At 42.3% G+C, this 16,487-nt stretch overlaps 1 protein-coding gene across 4 annotated transcripts in view; it reads left to right on the forward strand.

Moving 5' to 3' along the window:
* The window catches only part of epha5 (EPH receptor A5), a gene marked incomplete at its 3' end in the record, with an annotated part of 214,872 nt that overhangs the window by 161,246 nt on the left and 37,139 nt on the right, over window positions 1-16,487 (forward strand). For 3 of the 4 annotated variants that reach the window (XM_079523692.1, XM_079523690.1, XM_079523693.1), the window contains 4 exons: window positions 6,001-6,125; window positions 10,699-10,788; window positions 11,011-11,080; window positions 11,938-12,040. In XM_079523692.1, the coding sequence (XP_079379818.1) occupies window positions 6,001-6,125; window positions 10,699-10,788; window positions 11,011-11,080; window positions 11,938-12,040 (388 nt within the window). The remainder of the gene's footprint in view (window positions 1-6,000; window positions 6,126-10,698; window positions 10,789-11,010; window positions 11,081-11,937; window positions 12,041-16,487) is intronic. The other variant, XM_079523691.1, reaches the window with a different exon arrangement.

The following is a 16,487-nucleotide window of genomic DNA, read 5'->3' on the forward strand; positions in this document are numbered from 1 at the left end:
CATTCTGGCCTATTTGATAGGTCCAGGGTGAATGTAGCTGGAATTCCTCTTAAAAATATCTACTACACTGCAGGCATTAAATGTCTGCAGTGTAGTAGAGATATATATTTTTAGTAGAGATATAGATCATGGATGCAGTTTGCGGCTCCCACAGAACACAGACCACAGTCACAGAACACAGTGGGGAGAAATACATCATTGGAGATCTGTTCTGTTCGGCAAGCAACACCATCACCGTGTGATGTATTACAAAACAGTCATGATACTCTAGGTGAGAATGAAATGGGTGAGCCCGGACAGTAACAGGTCATATAGCGTGATGGCACAGAGGAAGAACCAGGGGCCATATTACAGAAACTGTATATCTTAATCACTTAAGCCCTAGGATACTTCGTCATGCGATGAATCGCGTAAACGATCCGACTTATTGTATTGAGACAAATAAAGGTGGAAAGCTTGGAATTTGAAGACAGATGGGTGTTGGGCTGTTGGCAAAAAGATGACAGTTTGATCTCAAGCGGTGTTGTGATCTGCTGCTAATGATCTACAATGCCAGCATGACTGCCGATCTGGCGTTGTTATTAACAACTCCTTATCACTGACATGTACCGCAAAACAGTGTCTACAAGTGTCACTAATAAGTTGTTTACAAACCTCTCTCTCTTTCTCTCTCTCTCTCTCTCTTTCTCTCTCTCGCCTAAAGACTAATAAAACAGCCGGTTGAAGGACTGTATGGATTTGGCTCAGACAGATAGAGGCTTTGGAGAGGCTTAAGTTCCATCTTGTGATAACATCGACTCTTATCTTGTTACTCTGGACACCTGCATTCGTCCGCTGAACAGTTTTTCACAATGATTTCCTGACCTTATGATGAGGCAGGATATGGCACAGGTCCAGATCGATGGGGAGGGGAAAAAAAGAGTCTCACAAAAAGTTATTGGAAGAGACTTACTGTGTGCGTGTGCGTGTGTGTGGGCAAGTTTATAATTAGGCTTCCATGTTTTTGAGCTCTTGATTTGTTAATTAGTAGGAACAACACCCCGGACGCAAATGGAAACATCTCAAAAAGATGTGTGATCACACCACCGTTACCGTTAATAATGAGGAAGTGTTGCTGTCTCATGATGGCATTCTTACACACATCCATCGACACATTTAGTCTTTCTGGCCCTCTCTCTCTCTCTCTCTCTCTCGCGCTCTCGCTCTCGCTCTCGCTCTCGCTCTCGCTCTCGCTCTCTCTCTCTCTGAAAACCATTTTTTCCAAAACAGAAAGCAATATAGAGCGTTGCAGTCCCGCCCCCTACCAGGGCCCAGGAAATGATTCCCTGTTCATTTTCCTCATAGACATTTCAAAAAGTATTTATTTAAAGACCTTTTAAGCCAACTAGCGTTGTGACAAATCATGACAACAAACACAATTTTTCGGGCCGAACAAATAACTAGAAAGAAGAAGAAAACAGGCAGGTTACAACACTTTTTTTGTTGTTTTTATTCTTTGTAATTATTTGTTTGGTCCAAAATATTGTGTTTGTTGTCATGATTTGTCACAACTCGAGTTGGAAATAAATACGTTTTGAAATGTCTATGGGAAAAATGCATTGGGAATTATTTCCTGGGCCTGGCGTCGTCATGAAAGGGGGCGGGACTGCGACGCTCTATTGGGAACCAGTTATAAACTATAACAAATAATTAATCATAAAGGGGGTTCTCCTCCAAGCAATAATCAACAATAACAATACGTATGTTTGACTGACATTAAAGGCAAGGCAGCTTTATTTCTGCAGCACCTTTGTGGTGCAAGGCAATTCAAAGTGCTTTACAGAATAAAAGCACCTTTGTGGTGCAAGGCAATTCAAAGTGCTTTACAGAATAAAAGCACCTTTGTGGTGCAAGGCAATTCAAAGTGCTTTACAGAATAAAAGCACCTTTGTGGTGCAAGGCAATTCAAAGTGCTTTACAGAATAAAAGCACATGCAATCAGAGTGCAACAATGCACCTTACAAAGAAATGAGGATGTAATCAATCAATTCCATAAAAGTGATGAATACAAATTGATTGATTTGTTTTTAATAAAGTTTATAATAACAACAATAATGCAATTAAATATTTCTCATGCATTTAGCAACATATTATGGACCTGCTGTTGTGTAGTATCTGTATTTCCCCCAAATGAAATCAATATCATTTACCGAACATTTTCTTATGAGGATGTTTGATAAATGGAAGGTGTCTAATTCATACAGGTCTCATTCTATTTACCTTGACCATCCATCCACTCTGTCTGTCTGTCTGTCTGTCTGTCTGTGTCTCTCTCTCTCTCTCTCTCTCTCTCTCTCCAGCCTTTTTCCACTTCCAATGCCCTCCATGTCATCTGTCTTCTATCACACCCTTCTCCTCTCTCCATCATGTCCGCCTCCATTTCTCAATTCTCTTGGTTCGCCTCACTCTCTTCCACGCCTACAATCACTCATCAGACTGGTGTTTGACACTATGGGCCCTATCTTGCGTGAGAGGCACTAAATCCATAATTTGAGGATTTAGCATTGCGTAAGAGGTGTTCCCCCCCGTAAAAAATGCTATCTTGTACCCCAGCTAATTCCCTAAAACACCTCCGCTACCCGTTAACATTATGCATAGGTGTGGTTTGGGGCGTTACAATCACTGTGCTACTGTACTGTACATGCCATTGCCTTTAAGAGAAGACTGCACAATCCATTATCCATTACCCATTATCCACCGTGCAATGTTGCCTTACACTATGGCCCATGGAAGTGCCGTGCCTCGCAGCCTTGGAATACATTTATACAGAGGGTTGTTTTGTGTGTCCAGTAGCTCCTCTATCTATCATCCACTCCGAGTCCGCGACCAACACAGTCTCAATCGCAATAAAGCAGGGACTCCGTGCTGCCTGCTCTCTCTCGCTCTCTCTCTCTCTCTCTCTCTCTCCGTGCTGTCTCCGTTCTCCGTCACTTTGCACTCTGCAAGCTACTTTTAATTAAAGAAAATCACATCCGTGTGAAGTGAGGGGAATTCTTATCATCGTACATCATCATGAATCATCTCATACTGGCCAATCAGAATGCCTGTTGCCTGTTGCCACAGATTTACGTCATATTTGGCGGACATTTGACCTAATTTTTCCTTTCATTGTCAATGGCAAATATTGAGACGTGTGGGGACAAAAGCTTTATATAGGAGGGGCTAGCGTCCCTCAAAAAAGGATAGGAAGGACATTGTCGTATATCCACTGGAGTGAATGTTTTTACGCCATGATAACAGCAATACATTTGGCTTTTCTGTACCTCTCTTTAGTCTTGAGTCACTTTTGATATGCACCAAACACAGAGGAAGGCAGGTGTTGAGCAGATGGAAAGGCTTATTAGCAGACGGAGAGGAAACCATGCAATGCACCAAGCTGCTCAAGCGTTAAGTGTCTTGATCAGAAAAACTTCAACATGCAGTCAGGAGGACCTGGGGATCATTGGCTGCTCCACCTCCTGAGCCACTACTGCTTAAGAAATGCAGTTTGTGCAGAGGTCGCTGGTCTGGGTTTCAATCCTACCAGTGTCCTAACCGGCTGTAATACTCTGTATAGATAAAAAGAGGACTTGAGAATGGATCACTTCACAAAGAGGAATAGGTGAAGAGAGCAGCAAGGCAACTCTTTCTCATCTTGAGGTCTTAGAGAGTGTGTGTGTGTGTGTGTGTGTGTGTGTGTGTGTGTGTGTGTGTGTGTGTGTGTGTGTGTGTGTGTGTGTGTGTGTGTGTGTGTGTGTGTGTGTGTGTGTGTGTGTGTGTGTGTGTGTGTGTGTGTGTGTGTGTGTGTGTGTGGGGGGGGGGGGTGTGTGTGTGTGTGCGCGCGCACGTGCACGAGCGTGGGATTCTGTCTGTCTCGTGTTTCGGGCTTTTAAGATGATGGTGATTACAGGGCTGTGTGCCTGTCCACTCAGGATACTGTTACTCTGTTTGTAGCACTGATCTATTCCCCCATGAGCTCTGCTGAGGCTATTGAAATCTAAACGGTGTGTGGGTCTCTCTCACTCTCTCTCTCTCTCTCACACACACACACACACACACACACACACACACACACACACACACACACACAGTGTCACACACACAACCGATGTGCATAATCATACTCCATGCACATACCTACAATAAATGTGTGCACTGCACACACTTACTGTACATGCTTTCATGAACATAGAGACACACATTCACGAACACTCATGCAGGAACATAATTATAGTCAGGAAAGGACACACACACACACACGCACGCGCGCGCACATACAGTACTGTACTGTATGTATGTGAGGTATTGGGTTGTTGCCTTAGGGAGCGTTTTCGCTGGTTAAAAGCTCTTTATATGACAGAGTGTCTCCAACTGGTCCTCTGGGAGACGCACCAGCGGTTCGGGTTACGTCAAGATGGCCCGATGATGGATGCACACTCATTAATTTGACAGCGAGACAATGCAACCTGTCCTCGCTACAGGACAATCCACAATGTCCATTTAACTCTGTGAGCGTAACGCTGTTACCAAGTGTTTACTTAGTGTTTTCCTTCCTACTCTCTTCCTTCTCTTGATTTAGTTGGTCCTTCTCTGGATGTCGCCGATCCATTATGCCGTCCTGCCAGTGTTGTTTTCGTCGACTAAAACTAAGACGAAAAATGTTCGTCGACTACCTTTTTTCACCAACAAAAACTAATGGAAACTAAATGAAAACTAAGCTACGATGACTAAAACTAAGACTAAATATACTGACAATTTCGTCGACAAATAAAAACTAGACTAAAATGTTAGGAAGGGACTAGTGGACAAGAGATCCAGTACAAGTCATTTTACACTTGGTTGCATGCTGAAAATAGCCGATCTACAAGCTCACAACGCGTCGCAAGCTTGTAGATCGGCTATTTTCAGCAAGTGTAATAACACTCATTACGACGGCATCAAGGCCTGCCAAAATACATTTTAGTCGACTAAATCAACTGTAGATTTAGTCGACTAAAATCTTATGACATTTAGTCGACTAAAACTAGACTTAACACTAAGACATTCCAGGTGACTAAAATGTGACTACAACTAAATTAAGTTTCAGTCCAAAGACTATGACTAAACTAAAATCGAAATTTGCTGCCAAAAACAACACTCCGTCCTACAAAAGGAAAGGCACTGTGAGAGAGTCGGACATTGATAAGAAAGCTATGCTAAAATATGAGTCCTACTACAGGACAATTCCCTCTTTGACGTTATAGAATGACTGCGCTGCCTGTGCATATTGTGCACGGTTATCACAGTTTCATCCAGCTTTGCCAGCAGTCTCTAATTTAAGCGCAGCAAAGATTATCTGAGTATTGCTTTTATTGTCCTTGCTGTTCTTTATTGCATGGGGTTCTCAACGTTTTTGGCTGGGGACCCCCGGAAATGCTTTGGCCATGTCTCGCGACCCCCGCCCCGCCCCCCCTCCCCGCCCCCAATACAAACTGACTGAAAAAAATAACCTTAATAATAGAGAAAATATATCATAAATGAATACTGAAACCAGATATAATCATTAAAGAAAGTTTATGCATGTGTACTATGTAAACTCATTTCCATTTTCCAGCCATTCATGGGGGACCCATGGGTTGAGAACCCCTGCTTTATTGCATTCAATTTGATGTCTCATCATCTGCTGTAAAACACTTTTTATGGTACGCAACCATTGCGGTTCAAAATCAAATGCAGAAAGATATTTTAGGTTTACTGGCTGGATTTAGGTAATCCCCTTCTGTGTAATCACAGTTTATTGTGGCGTTACATCTCAATCAAATGGAATGAATGAAATGGAATGAAAATAACGATTGCCCTGGCTTGCATCACACTTTTACATTATTACTGGGATTTCACTCTGTGCCAGGTTGTTTGCTTACTGTCGAAATCTCTTTGGTGTGTGTGCGTGTGCGTGCGTGTGTGTGCGCGCGTGTGTGTGTGCGTGCGTGTGTGTGTGTGCAGCCCCCTCGCCAGTCAGCGTGGTGAGGAAAGGTCACGTGGGGAAGAACAGCATCGCCGTTTCATGGGCGGAACCTGACAGACCCAACGGTATCATCCTGGAGTATGAGATCAAGTACTTTGAAAAGGTAAAAAAAATACTTCATTCCTCTCTTCATTCCTCTCTGCTGAGTTGTTTTGATGTCACGTCTCTATTTGCGAGCGCTTACCCCCTTTCATCGACGTCTTCACACCACCACCTTGTGCAACGATGTGATGTGTGTTGATGACATATCGCGTGTACGTCAGGCTGCCGAGATTAAAAATACTCGCATCTGGAAAGACTATTCTTGAGGTGTTGTACGCAGAGGCGTATCTACAATAAGGCGAGGGGAAGGCGTCCGCCTGTCCAAATCCATTTCTGGCCTGGCCAAAATCCATACAATGAGAAAAAAAGAAGACAGAAACAAGACATGAGAACTATTAGTGGACAGCTGATTGGCCGTTGCGGTAGAGCGCGACCCTCAATCACCCACTGGAATGTAAATGCATGCCTTTCAGCCTTTGTATCCTACTCGTCTGGCAGGTATATCTCTTTGAAAACCTTTAGTGCTACGATTGTGCACGGGGAGACGACAATTAACACATGATCTTGCCTGCCCAAAACGTAATTCCTGGATACGCCACTGGTTGTATGCAGACATAACAGTATAGGAGAAAGACAACAGTGGTGAGAGGGATGGGCTGCATTTGAACCAACAAATGCAGCAAATACAGATTGTTTGAAAATATGTTTCATCCATTAAAATAAGTCCCAGATTGGCTGCCTCAACAACACGATTACATAGTTTCCAACAGGTTTTTGTATTTCGTCCTCTTTGAATATCAGATTTTTAAAAGATACAAAACTACTGAAAAACCAGATAACCGCCGTATGTCGGCATAGAAATAAGAATGTTATGATATTGGGAAACAATTCAAGCCCAGTCACACAAAACAAAGAAGGCCTTTGATAAGCTCTGAGACCAACATCTAAAGAGCTGTGTGGGTGTAGCCTCGGAAACCCAGACGTTTTTATTTCCAGGGAGAAAAAAAAAGTCTGGGTCCGAGTCCACTTCAATTCGGCATAGAGTAGCGCAAACATCACTCACTCTCTGCTGATTTCTGATCGTCTGCACCTTTGTTAAATTGACACGCACACATATACACACACACTCCTCTCACTCTCTGTCGCTCTAATTAATTAGTCTCATGTCTAGCAGCTGCGCATAGTTTCTGCCGGCGGATCCTGCCGGGAGCTGCCTATGCCATAAAAAGCATAGGTGAGTTCCAGGCTAGTGTGGGTGTGGCAGCTTATTGTGTTACTTACTCCCATACACGACTCAGTTAACAGATAGATATACTGCACCTTCAAGGGGGCTTTTGACAGGTGTGGGCTTCTTTAACCCATTTTGGACTGAGGTCGATAAAAAAAAGGCTTCTAAATCCTAACATTTTTCTGAAAAACCTATGTTTTCTATGTCAGTGGTGCTCAACCTTTTTCATGTCAAGGACCCCCAGAATTATCTCTATCTGGCCACGGACCCCCATCTCAAAATATGTAGTTCCAGGGACCCCCCCAGAAGCAAATATTTTCGTTAAAAATGTTCGCTCTGAAATATATATTCAATGATTTGCGCCACATTTTAACGATTTTTCTAAAATAGCAGATCTACAAGCTCGTAGCGCGCCACTCGGAGCTTGTAGATCTGCTATTTTTCAATAGCTAAAGCATAACATAATGCTAACACCAAAAGGGGTTCCCGCCCAAAATGGGTTAGGATTAGAGCCATGCTATGTTGAAACTACTGTACAAGGAGGACTACGAAAGGTCCTCATATCACTTCAAAGCTGCATTAAAATGTTCCCCACAGCCGAGCATTATATAGCAGCGTGTGGCCGGGTATTTATCATTATGATACAACTGTCACACAGGTCGCATCAGGACACAATTAAATACAGGTCTCGAACACATTTTAGAGCCTGATTAATCAAAATAAGCCCTCAAAGATAAAACATACTGTATGCACGCACATACGCTCTCACACACGCGTGCGTGTGCGCACACACACACACACACACACACACACACACACACACACACACACACACACACACACACACACACACACACAACACACACACCCATAGGGAAGCTTGGTGGTGGAACGTGTGCCTATACAGCAGACAGCAAAGTCCATACTGTGTTAAGCAATAAAGCCCAATTTATACTTCTTTTTTGTAAAATAGCATATCTACAAGCTCTAGATTTGCAAGCCTGTAGATCAGCTATTTTTCAGGTTTTTCCATAAACTAAGCATTTACTAAACCCGTATACTGAAAGAAACAGACAGGGTTTAGTCAGATTTCAAGACATCTATCCTAGGGCACAGAGTAGGACAATGTTGAAATCGGGGTTCGGGGTGGAAAGGACAGTATGGAAAAACCCTTACGGTTTTGTAATATCTGCCAGCCCAGACAAAAGGCTGCAGAATACTAAACTAAACTAAATGTGGTGAGGTCATGAGAACAAAATGATGTAATTGATGTAACAGTGACAGCTTAACTCACTGTCTACCTGCTGTAACTAAACACTGGCCGGCAGTAGCCGTGTTCAATTAACTCAAAAATAATAGAAGTCTGCACCCTGTAACTTTGCAAAAAAGCTCCCATACCAGTCGAGGCTTTATTATAGATTAACGTTTTTTAGTGTTTTTTTCTATACGTGATCAATGAACTGCCTTGCTCAAAGGGACAGCGCAGTGTCTTTCTCACATTTAACGTGTGTAAATAAATAAATACACTTCCATAAGGATTATTTTTTTGTATTTATAGTATAAATAATACTTCTTCTACATGTATAAAGTGGCATTTAGAACCTATTTTTATCTTCAACTCAGACATCAGGGCTCCAACATAGGCACACATTGAGTGTATCGGTTACTTTGTTTCACTTCTTGAATTCTCTGTCCAGTAAATGGGGAGATATGGGTGAGATCACGGGGCAGAAAATACCGTTTTTGATCTGGCATTAATGCTGCTCTTTTTAACCCAGGGCGGAGTATTTAAGCTCAGCGATGTAATGCTTCTCCCATATCTCCTCACCTCTCCTCTTTCATTCCATCTTGTTCGTTCTCCGTTCTCTTCTTGTCCTGGAAGGTCAGATGGGTGGTATACAGGAGAGACTAGGAGAGTTGTGGTCAGTGGTTAGCTAATGGCTTTAGGCTAATGGAGGGGGCATTTAGCAGTGTCTCAACCTCATGCGGTTGGAGTTGGCGAAACTGATCCTTAGACACACGCATGTACGCACGCGCGTGCGAGTGCACACACACACACACACACACCTCGTAAATACATTCTTTGTCTTATTCATTTGTTAATACACACAAACTCACATGTGCGCACATATTCACACAAAGACAAATATGAACTTCTCTCTTCAACGCACTTTTTTGTTTAGCTTTGGCAGATACAGGCTTTAAGAAAAATATTCAACGAGCCTATCACTGATCTGCAGCTACTCAGTCCTTTTCTTATTCCGTATATAGAGACACAGTTTGCAGAATTACTGCAGAAACACACTGTCAGGTAAACTAATTGTCATGATAGTGTAAACTCCATACACATTCTTTATTACTCTGTCAACACTAGTGCAGCGTTTATTGATTGTGCTTACTGACTTCTGTAGAATTTATTAAATGAATGAATAATGAATTAGTGTGTGAGTGCGTGTGTGCGTGCGTGCGTGCGTGCGTGCGTGCATGCATGCACGTTTTGATGAATGGATGCTGCTCCAGTGTGCGCCGTGCGGTGAAGTCTGGAATCCATTGGCAATCTTTCATCGAATGTATCTTCCTGTCTGTTTCTACCGCTCAATTCAATATTTTAAATGTTCTATGGAAAACTATGAAAACTACTATCAATACTATACTGTATGCAATACAGTGAATTGTTTCTCTGTCAACCCCACCCCGCATGCTTATTTTGCTTTCACCCCACCTCTCTCTCTGTCTCACTCTCATTTTTGAGGGGCGCTAGCCCCTCCTATATACAGTAAATGGTAAATGGTGCATTTATATAGTGCCTTTATCCAAGGCGCTTTACATAGATTGTGCATTACACAATTGTGCACACACACATTCATACACGGATTGCGGCGGAAGCCATGCAAGGTACCAACCAGCATCGGGAGCAATTTGGGGTTCAGTGTCTTGCCCAAGGACACTTCGACATGTAGACAGGAGGAGCCGGGATTCGAACCGCCGACCCATGGATCATTGGACGACCTGTTCTACCTCTTGAGCCACAGTCGCCCATTTGTCTCACATTTGCCATTGACAATGAAAGGAGAATTTACGTCATATGTGCCTGAAATATTTTTGGCAACACAAACATTAAATGCCATTGACAATGAAAGGAAAGTTTACGTCTTATGTAGACGAGCAAATCGGCTAACCAATCACATACATTCAGTTGTCATCTTACATGACCATGGTGAAAAGATGATGTTTTTTTTAAAAACATTGTATCATGGTTAAAAGATAATAACATAATTAATTCATGAAGAATATATTAATTTTTTTATTGGATGATGTACGACGACAAGAGCGCCCCTCACTTCACACGGGTGTGATTTTTTTCTTTTTGTTCAACATCACTCTTCTCTCTCTCTCTCCTCTGCAGGAGCAGGACTCCAGTTACACCATCATCAAATCCACAAAGACAGAGATGGTGGTGGACAGCTTGAAGCCTTCCTCAGCTTATATCTTCCAGGTCAGAAAACGGAGGGAAAGATATTTATATTCAGTTGACTGCACCAATTGTGTTTTCAAAGTCGTCTGTCTGTCTGTCTGTCTGTCTGTCTGTCTGTCTGTCTGTCTGTCTGTCTGTCTGTCTGTCTGTCATATGATCATTTGAAACATTATCTAAGTTTTGTTTTAATAGTGGTCATAGTGCAGCACTATTTAGAGATATACTGTTATTTACATATTCCAGGTAAGAGCGAGGACTTCAGCGGGATACGGAGCCTTCAGTCGGCGGTTTGAGTTCCAAACAAGCCCTTACTGTAAGTACAACCTGAGAGAGAGAGAGAGGGAGAGAGAGAGAGAGAGAGATACAGTAGATAGATATAGATAGATAACCTTTCGCAATAGCAAATGACGCTGATCCACCCCTCAGTCATCACTGAACAATAATGTACCGTAATCTGGACGGAGATATAGAACTCTGAAATGGAAACAACATCACTTTAGCAGGGGTTTTGTCCAGCATTAAACACAAACTTCCCTGCCCACATGCTGTTGTCGTTGTGCACTAAATATGGATGTATTCGGAGATAATAATAATAATAACTGGAATTTATCTTTCAAGAAACCCAAGGACGCTTTACAATACAGAAAAATAAACAAACAAATTAATTGCCAAAAGCCTGAGTAACCAAATGTCTCTTCAGTGCAGACTTCCAAAGGCCAATGTTGCATGGTGTCTGGTGAATCTCCAAGGCGAGAGAGTTCCAAAGGGCAGGGGCTGCCACATAGAAGGCTCTTTCGCCGCTTTTTGATGATGATGATGTTTTGTCTTTACCTGTATGTCGTGTTGCATGCTACTATTACTTAGGTGTCGAAACGGGCTGTGAAAACAAATATCCATCTAGGACAGAAACGTTCTAAATGGTTTTTTTTGTGGCTTTCGCCTTTATTTTATATTTTTTATGGAGGGACAGACAGTAGGCTGACAGGAAATGGGTAGAGAGATGGGGGGTGACATGCAGTAAAAGCCGTCGGGATCGGGAGTCGAACCCGCGGCACACTGCCAGACTGGATTACCAGCCAAGGTGCCTGGACCGCTGAGCCACGGCCCAGGCCGAAAGAAACGTTCTATTGTGTATTCTCTATCTAACCTCTTCATCTTTTAACTCAACAGTAGCTGCCTCCAGCGAGCGCACCCAGGTGTCCGTCGTAGCGGTTTCTATTACATTGGCGCTGGTCTTGATGGCATTGGTTGCTGGATTTCTGCTTAGCGGACGGTAGGACACACACACACACACACACGCACGCACGCACACACTCACACACACATGCACACACAGTCCCACCGAGCGCACATGGATTGTCACAATAACGAGACACTCCCTTTGCATCACTCTGGTACAGAGTTTGGAACGATTTGACAACAATTACAATTATAGCACTTCAAAGCAATCCTGATGCGAAAAAAACATTAGCATTAAGGCTTGTTTTTGTTTTCCCACCCACAATTTGAGAACTGATATTTTTGGTTGATGCCCTCTTCTCGTGCGCGTGTGTGCGTGTGCGTGTGCGTGTGCGCGTGCGTGTGTGTGTGTGTGTGTGTGTGTGTGTGCGCGTGTGCGTTTCATTTCATTAGTATGTTTTGTTGTGAACAAATTTCATAGTTATCTGCCCCTTAGATTTTTGTGATAGCGTGTGTGCAAGTGGATCTTGCGTGTAATTGGAAATGGTGGCGTTAGAGTGACAGCAGATAAGAAGAAATGCAGTGGGTTCATCAGAATTAGTAGGGTTCATCCTGTCTTGTTTGGACCTAAAGTGTTGAACGGATGTGACAGACCAACAATACTATCCTTAACCCATTTACAGTAGACCTTAGGACGATTCTACAAATGCCTTCTAAATCCTGACAGTTTCTGTCAGTCGTTCTCAAACATTTTCATGTCAAGGACGCCCACAAATATATATAATTGGCCGCCGACCCCCATCTGAAAATATGCTGTCCCAGGGACCCCCCAGAAGCAAAGATTTTAGTTAAAAACGTTTGCTCTGAAAGAATATATATTCAAAGATTTGCACCACATTTTCACGATTTTTCAAAAATAGCAGATCTACAAGCTCGTAGTGTGGCACTCTGTGCCGTGCTATGAGCTTGTAGATCTGCTATTTTTCAATAGCTAAAGTACAACATAGCTAAAGTATAACATAGCTGAAGTATAACATAATAATTTCCACCGGTTCAGTTCTTTTTGGTTCTTAGTCCATGAGCCAAAGCTCCAAAATTGGAACGTTAATTATGAATTGAGTTGGCAAAACTATACCTATTTTAAATTCTTTATAGGATCAATATAAGTAAATTAATATATGATATCCCTTCCACAGTAGTAATTCTTTCATATTTTCAATTTATTTTGCATATTTTCCTATACAATGCCTCATTTGCATAGTTAAAATTGTAAAATGTGTAATACAATAAATCATTGTCATGGTTTTGCCCACTCAATTCAGAATTAACGTACGTTCCAATTTTGGAGCTCAGGCTCCTGGACTAAGAACCAAAAAGAACAGAACCGGTTCCCATTGGGAACCAATCGGTGGAAAAGGGGTCAGTGAGTCACTAGAGGGTCTCAACAGAGGGTCCATTCTCTTTGTCTAGTCATTATGCTGTAGTGTACACACTACACAGTCATCAGTCGGCAAACAAAAGCCGTGAGCCTGCCCTGAACCACACTGGCCGGCAGCCCCCCGATTCAGGTCACAATGTTCAGTATGCTGATGCATCACTGTGCTGTTGAAATCAAATAAAAACGGATCACAAATCAATTGTGAAATACACACTTACAATTTGTATTATATCGCTTTTCTAGCAGATAGAAAACACATATTAATAAGTAAAAAGTATTACAAGTGTTCATTGTGTACCCGAGAGTTTTTGAAGTGAGACTTCTGCCTCGCAGTAATCCATAAAGCCATGCCGTATACAGTATGGGTACACAATGTCAGACTTTAATAAGCCTTCCTTTGACTCTTTGATTCAACTCTCTCGTCTTTGGGGAGTCAGGGTCATGTGGTTTTGCCATGTTCTATCATATTTGTCTTTTTATTATTTCATTTTGTTATTTCAGGGTCTTTGTGGCTAGTCGTGTGTAATTTAAACTGCACTGTGAAATTGTGCACAAATTGAACCAAATGGTCCATTTTACTGCATGCCGTCACTATCGGGCAGAAACCTTGTAGCTCCATTTTTCAACCTTTTAGTCCTTTCGTAAAGTAATGCCCTCCTTTGTCATACTATAGTGTCGCACAAAAGTAGTAAAAATTACAGATCTACAAGCTCACAACGCTTGGCGAAGCGACGCCTTGTGAGCTTTCAGATCTGCTATGTTTGAGAAATCGTGAAAGTGGTTAAGTGTGTGAATTACAATGGACTGGAACAGTGGAGCAATTAGATTGGAACAGTGGGTCATGGTTTTGTTTCATTTCCTGAACAGTAACCGTTGTGAACATGCCAGGTTTTCCACCCGACAGCGAGGATGTGTTGCATGCCAGCGTGTTTGCTTTGTGCTGCATTAGTGCTGACACTCTGCATTGCCATGACTTCAGGTCACATGACCTCAGGTCACATGACCTCTGTCTGACCTGCTTTTAAACACGCTATAGAGCCAATAGAGCCAATGTGCAGAATCATCAGCCTGTCACAGTCACGCATGCACGGTTGCACGCGTGTGCACGCACACACACACACACACACACACACACACACTACAGACATTTTCAGAGACTCACGCATAGACTCATGGCACCTAAGCACCTGTGCACACACACACACACACTGCCCTCTATCGATCAGGGTTAAAGCCACAATCCGTAAGTTTTGTATCGTACCCGAGACTCCTTCATTCCTCAATGGAAGAGTAGGGAGGCCTAATTACCTATAACATTCTCAAAGTGGGTGCCGTGGTACCCTAGGGTGCCTTGCCACAAGTCCAGGGGTGCCTCACAATACTTTGATAATGTTTGGAATTTAGCAATATCACTTCAGTTGAACCACTTAGACCCTCTAAACGTAGTAAAAAGGACCTGAGTTCAACTCTACTTGGTGTGATGTTTATCAACCACCATCAGTACACCAGGTCTCACCAAGCTCACAACGCGTCAGCTATTTTTGGTGGATGTAACATTATGCATAACATTATGCTTAAAACACCAAAATGGGTTCTCGCCCAGTATGGGTTAAGTGGTTCAACACCAAGTATAAAAGTTATTTTCAGTCTGTCCTAATGGAAACAAATTTCCTCGTGACATGCTGTATCTTTGGTGGAAAGATTTACATATTTATCTACCGACGTATGACAAAAGGTGCTATCAAGTGTGACCGTTTCTGAAATTCTGACCGAGGATTTTTGTTTTGTCATGTCATGTGGAAGCAGGGAATCATAGCTTCAAATTGACATATTGGTTGTTCAGTTTGACCAACCAGTTTTGGAGATATGGCTTATAATGTAATGTCTTGCAGAAAACAGCGAGTTGAGAAAACAGGCTTGAAAAGTTCACTTCTGTGGACTCTTAACATATTACACCTAGCTACATGTTTAAGCATTTAATTCATATTTACATTTCAGCTATAGTATGTGAAGAGTCTGCCTGTGCTATTAACTCATTTTGGATTAAAACAGTGTTTCTCCTCTCCCGAACAGTTAGTCTTGCTGCCATGACTGTATCTGTATCAAAAAGAAGTAATAATGTACAGGTGCCGTGGATGAAAAACAGTTATTAATAACAGGGGTTACCTGAGCCCCAAATGTTTGAGAACCACTCACATAGTCTACCATACAGATTGGTTAAAATAACGCTTTATTCATTGAAATGAGCCCCGGATTTCAGCTTTAAGGTTAGGTCAGTACATTACATTGTTCTTTGACGAGTCAGCATTCTTGGTTACATGCAAAGACATAGATACTGTATATATTTCTGCCAGCGGGGGTTTTAAGCTATGCAGAAATGTGGTCCGTGTCATTTCATTGAAGCGCTTACAGGACGTAGTGGTTCATTCATGTTTTTACATTATTATGCTCATACTGGAGACTCCATAGACCTGCAGGGTTCCATTTACTGGGGGATATGTTTTATCTTGGTGACAGGGTTCATCTTGGTGTCCCTATGTTTTATCTTGGTGACAGGGTTCATCTTGGTGTCCCTATTTTTTTATTCAGATCTACTCGCGATGAAATCCATCATGAAATGTTTTTAATGATCTCTTTCTGGCCATCCATCCATCCATCTATCCACACATCCATCCATCCATCCATCCATCCATCAATCCACCCATACATCCGTGCTTCCTTTAGTGCTTTTAACAATCCATCCATCCATCCATCTATCATCAATCTATACGCATACTGCTATCGTTATTTCAATTATATGTCCGCAAGTTGACCCCAGACATTACAGTATTTAATACACTCATTTCATTCTCATTTTATTATGCATTCATACAAAGTTGCTGTCACGGACACACACACACCCACACACACACACACACACACACACACACACACACAGTAGTGCATGTGTGGTTCTGTCACAGAATAGTACACTCACAGTCAAATCCAGAGTGTTAATTTAATATATTTATTTTTGACACTGTTAAATGAACACTCTCATTCATAAGGAGCTAGTGGCTGGAGCTGGTGCTGTTTTAGGATTACACAGTGTTGATTGAACTCT

Source organism: Electrona antarctica, assembly GCF_951216825.1.
Source record: "Electrona antarctica genome assembly, chromosome: 16".
Lineage (NCBI taxonomy): Eukaryota > Metazoa > Chordata > Actinopteri > Myctophiformes > Myctophidae > Electrona > Electrona antarctica.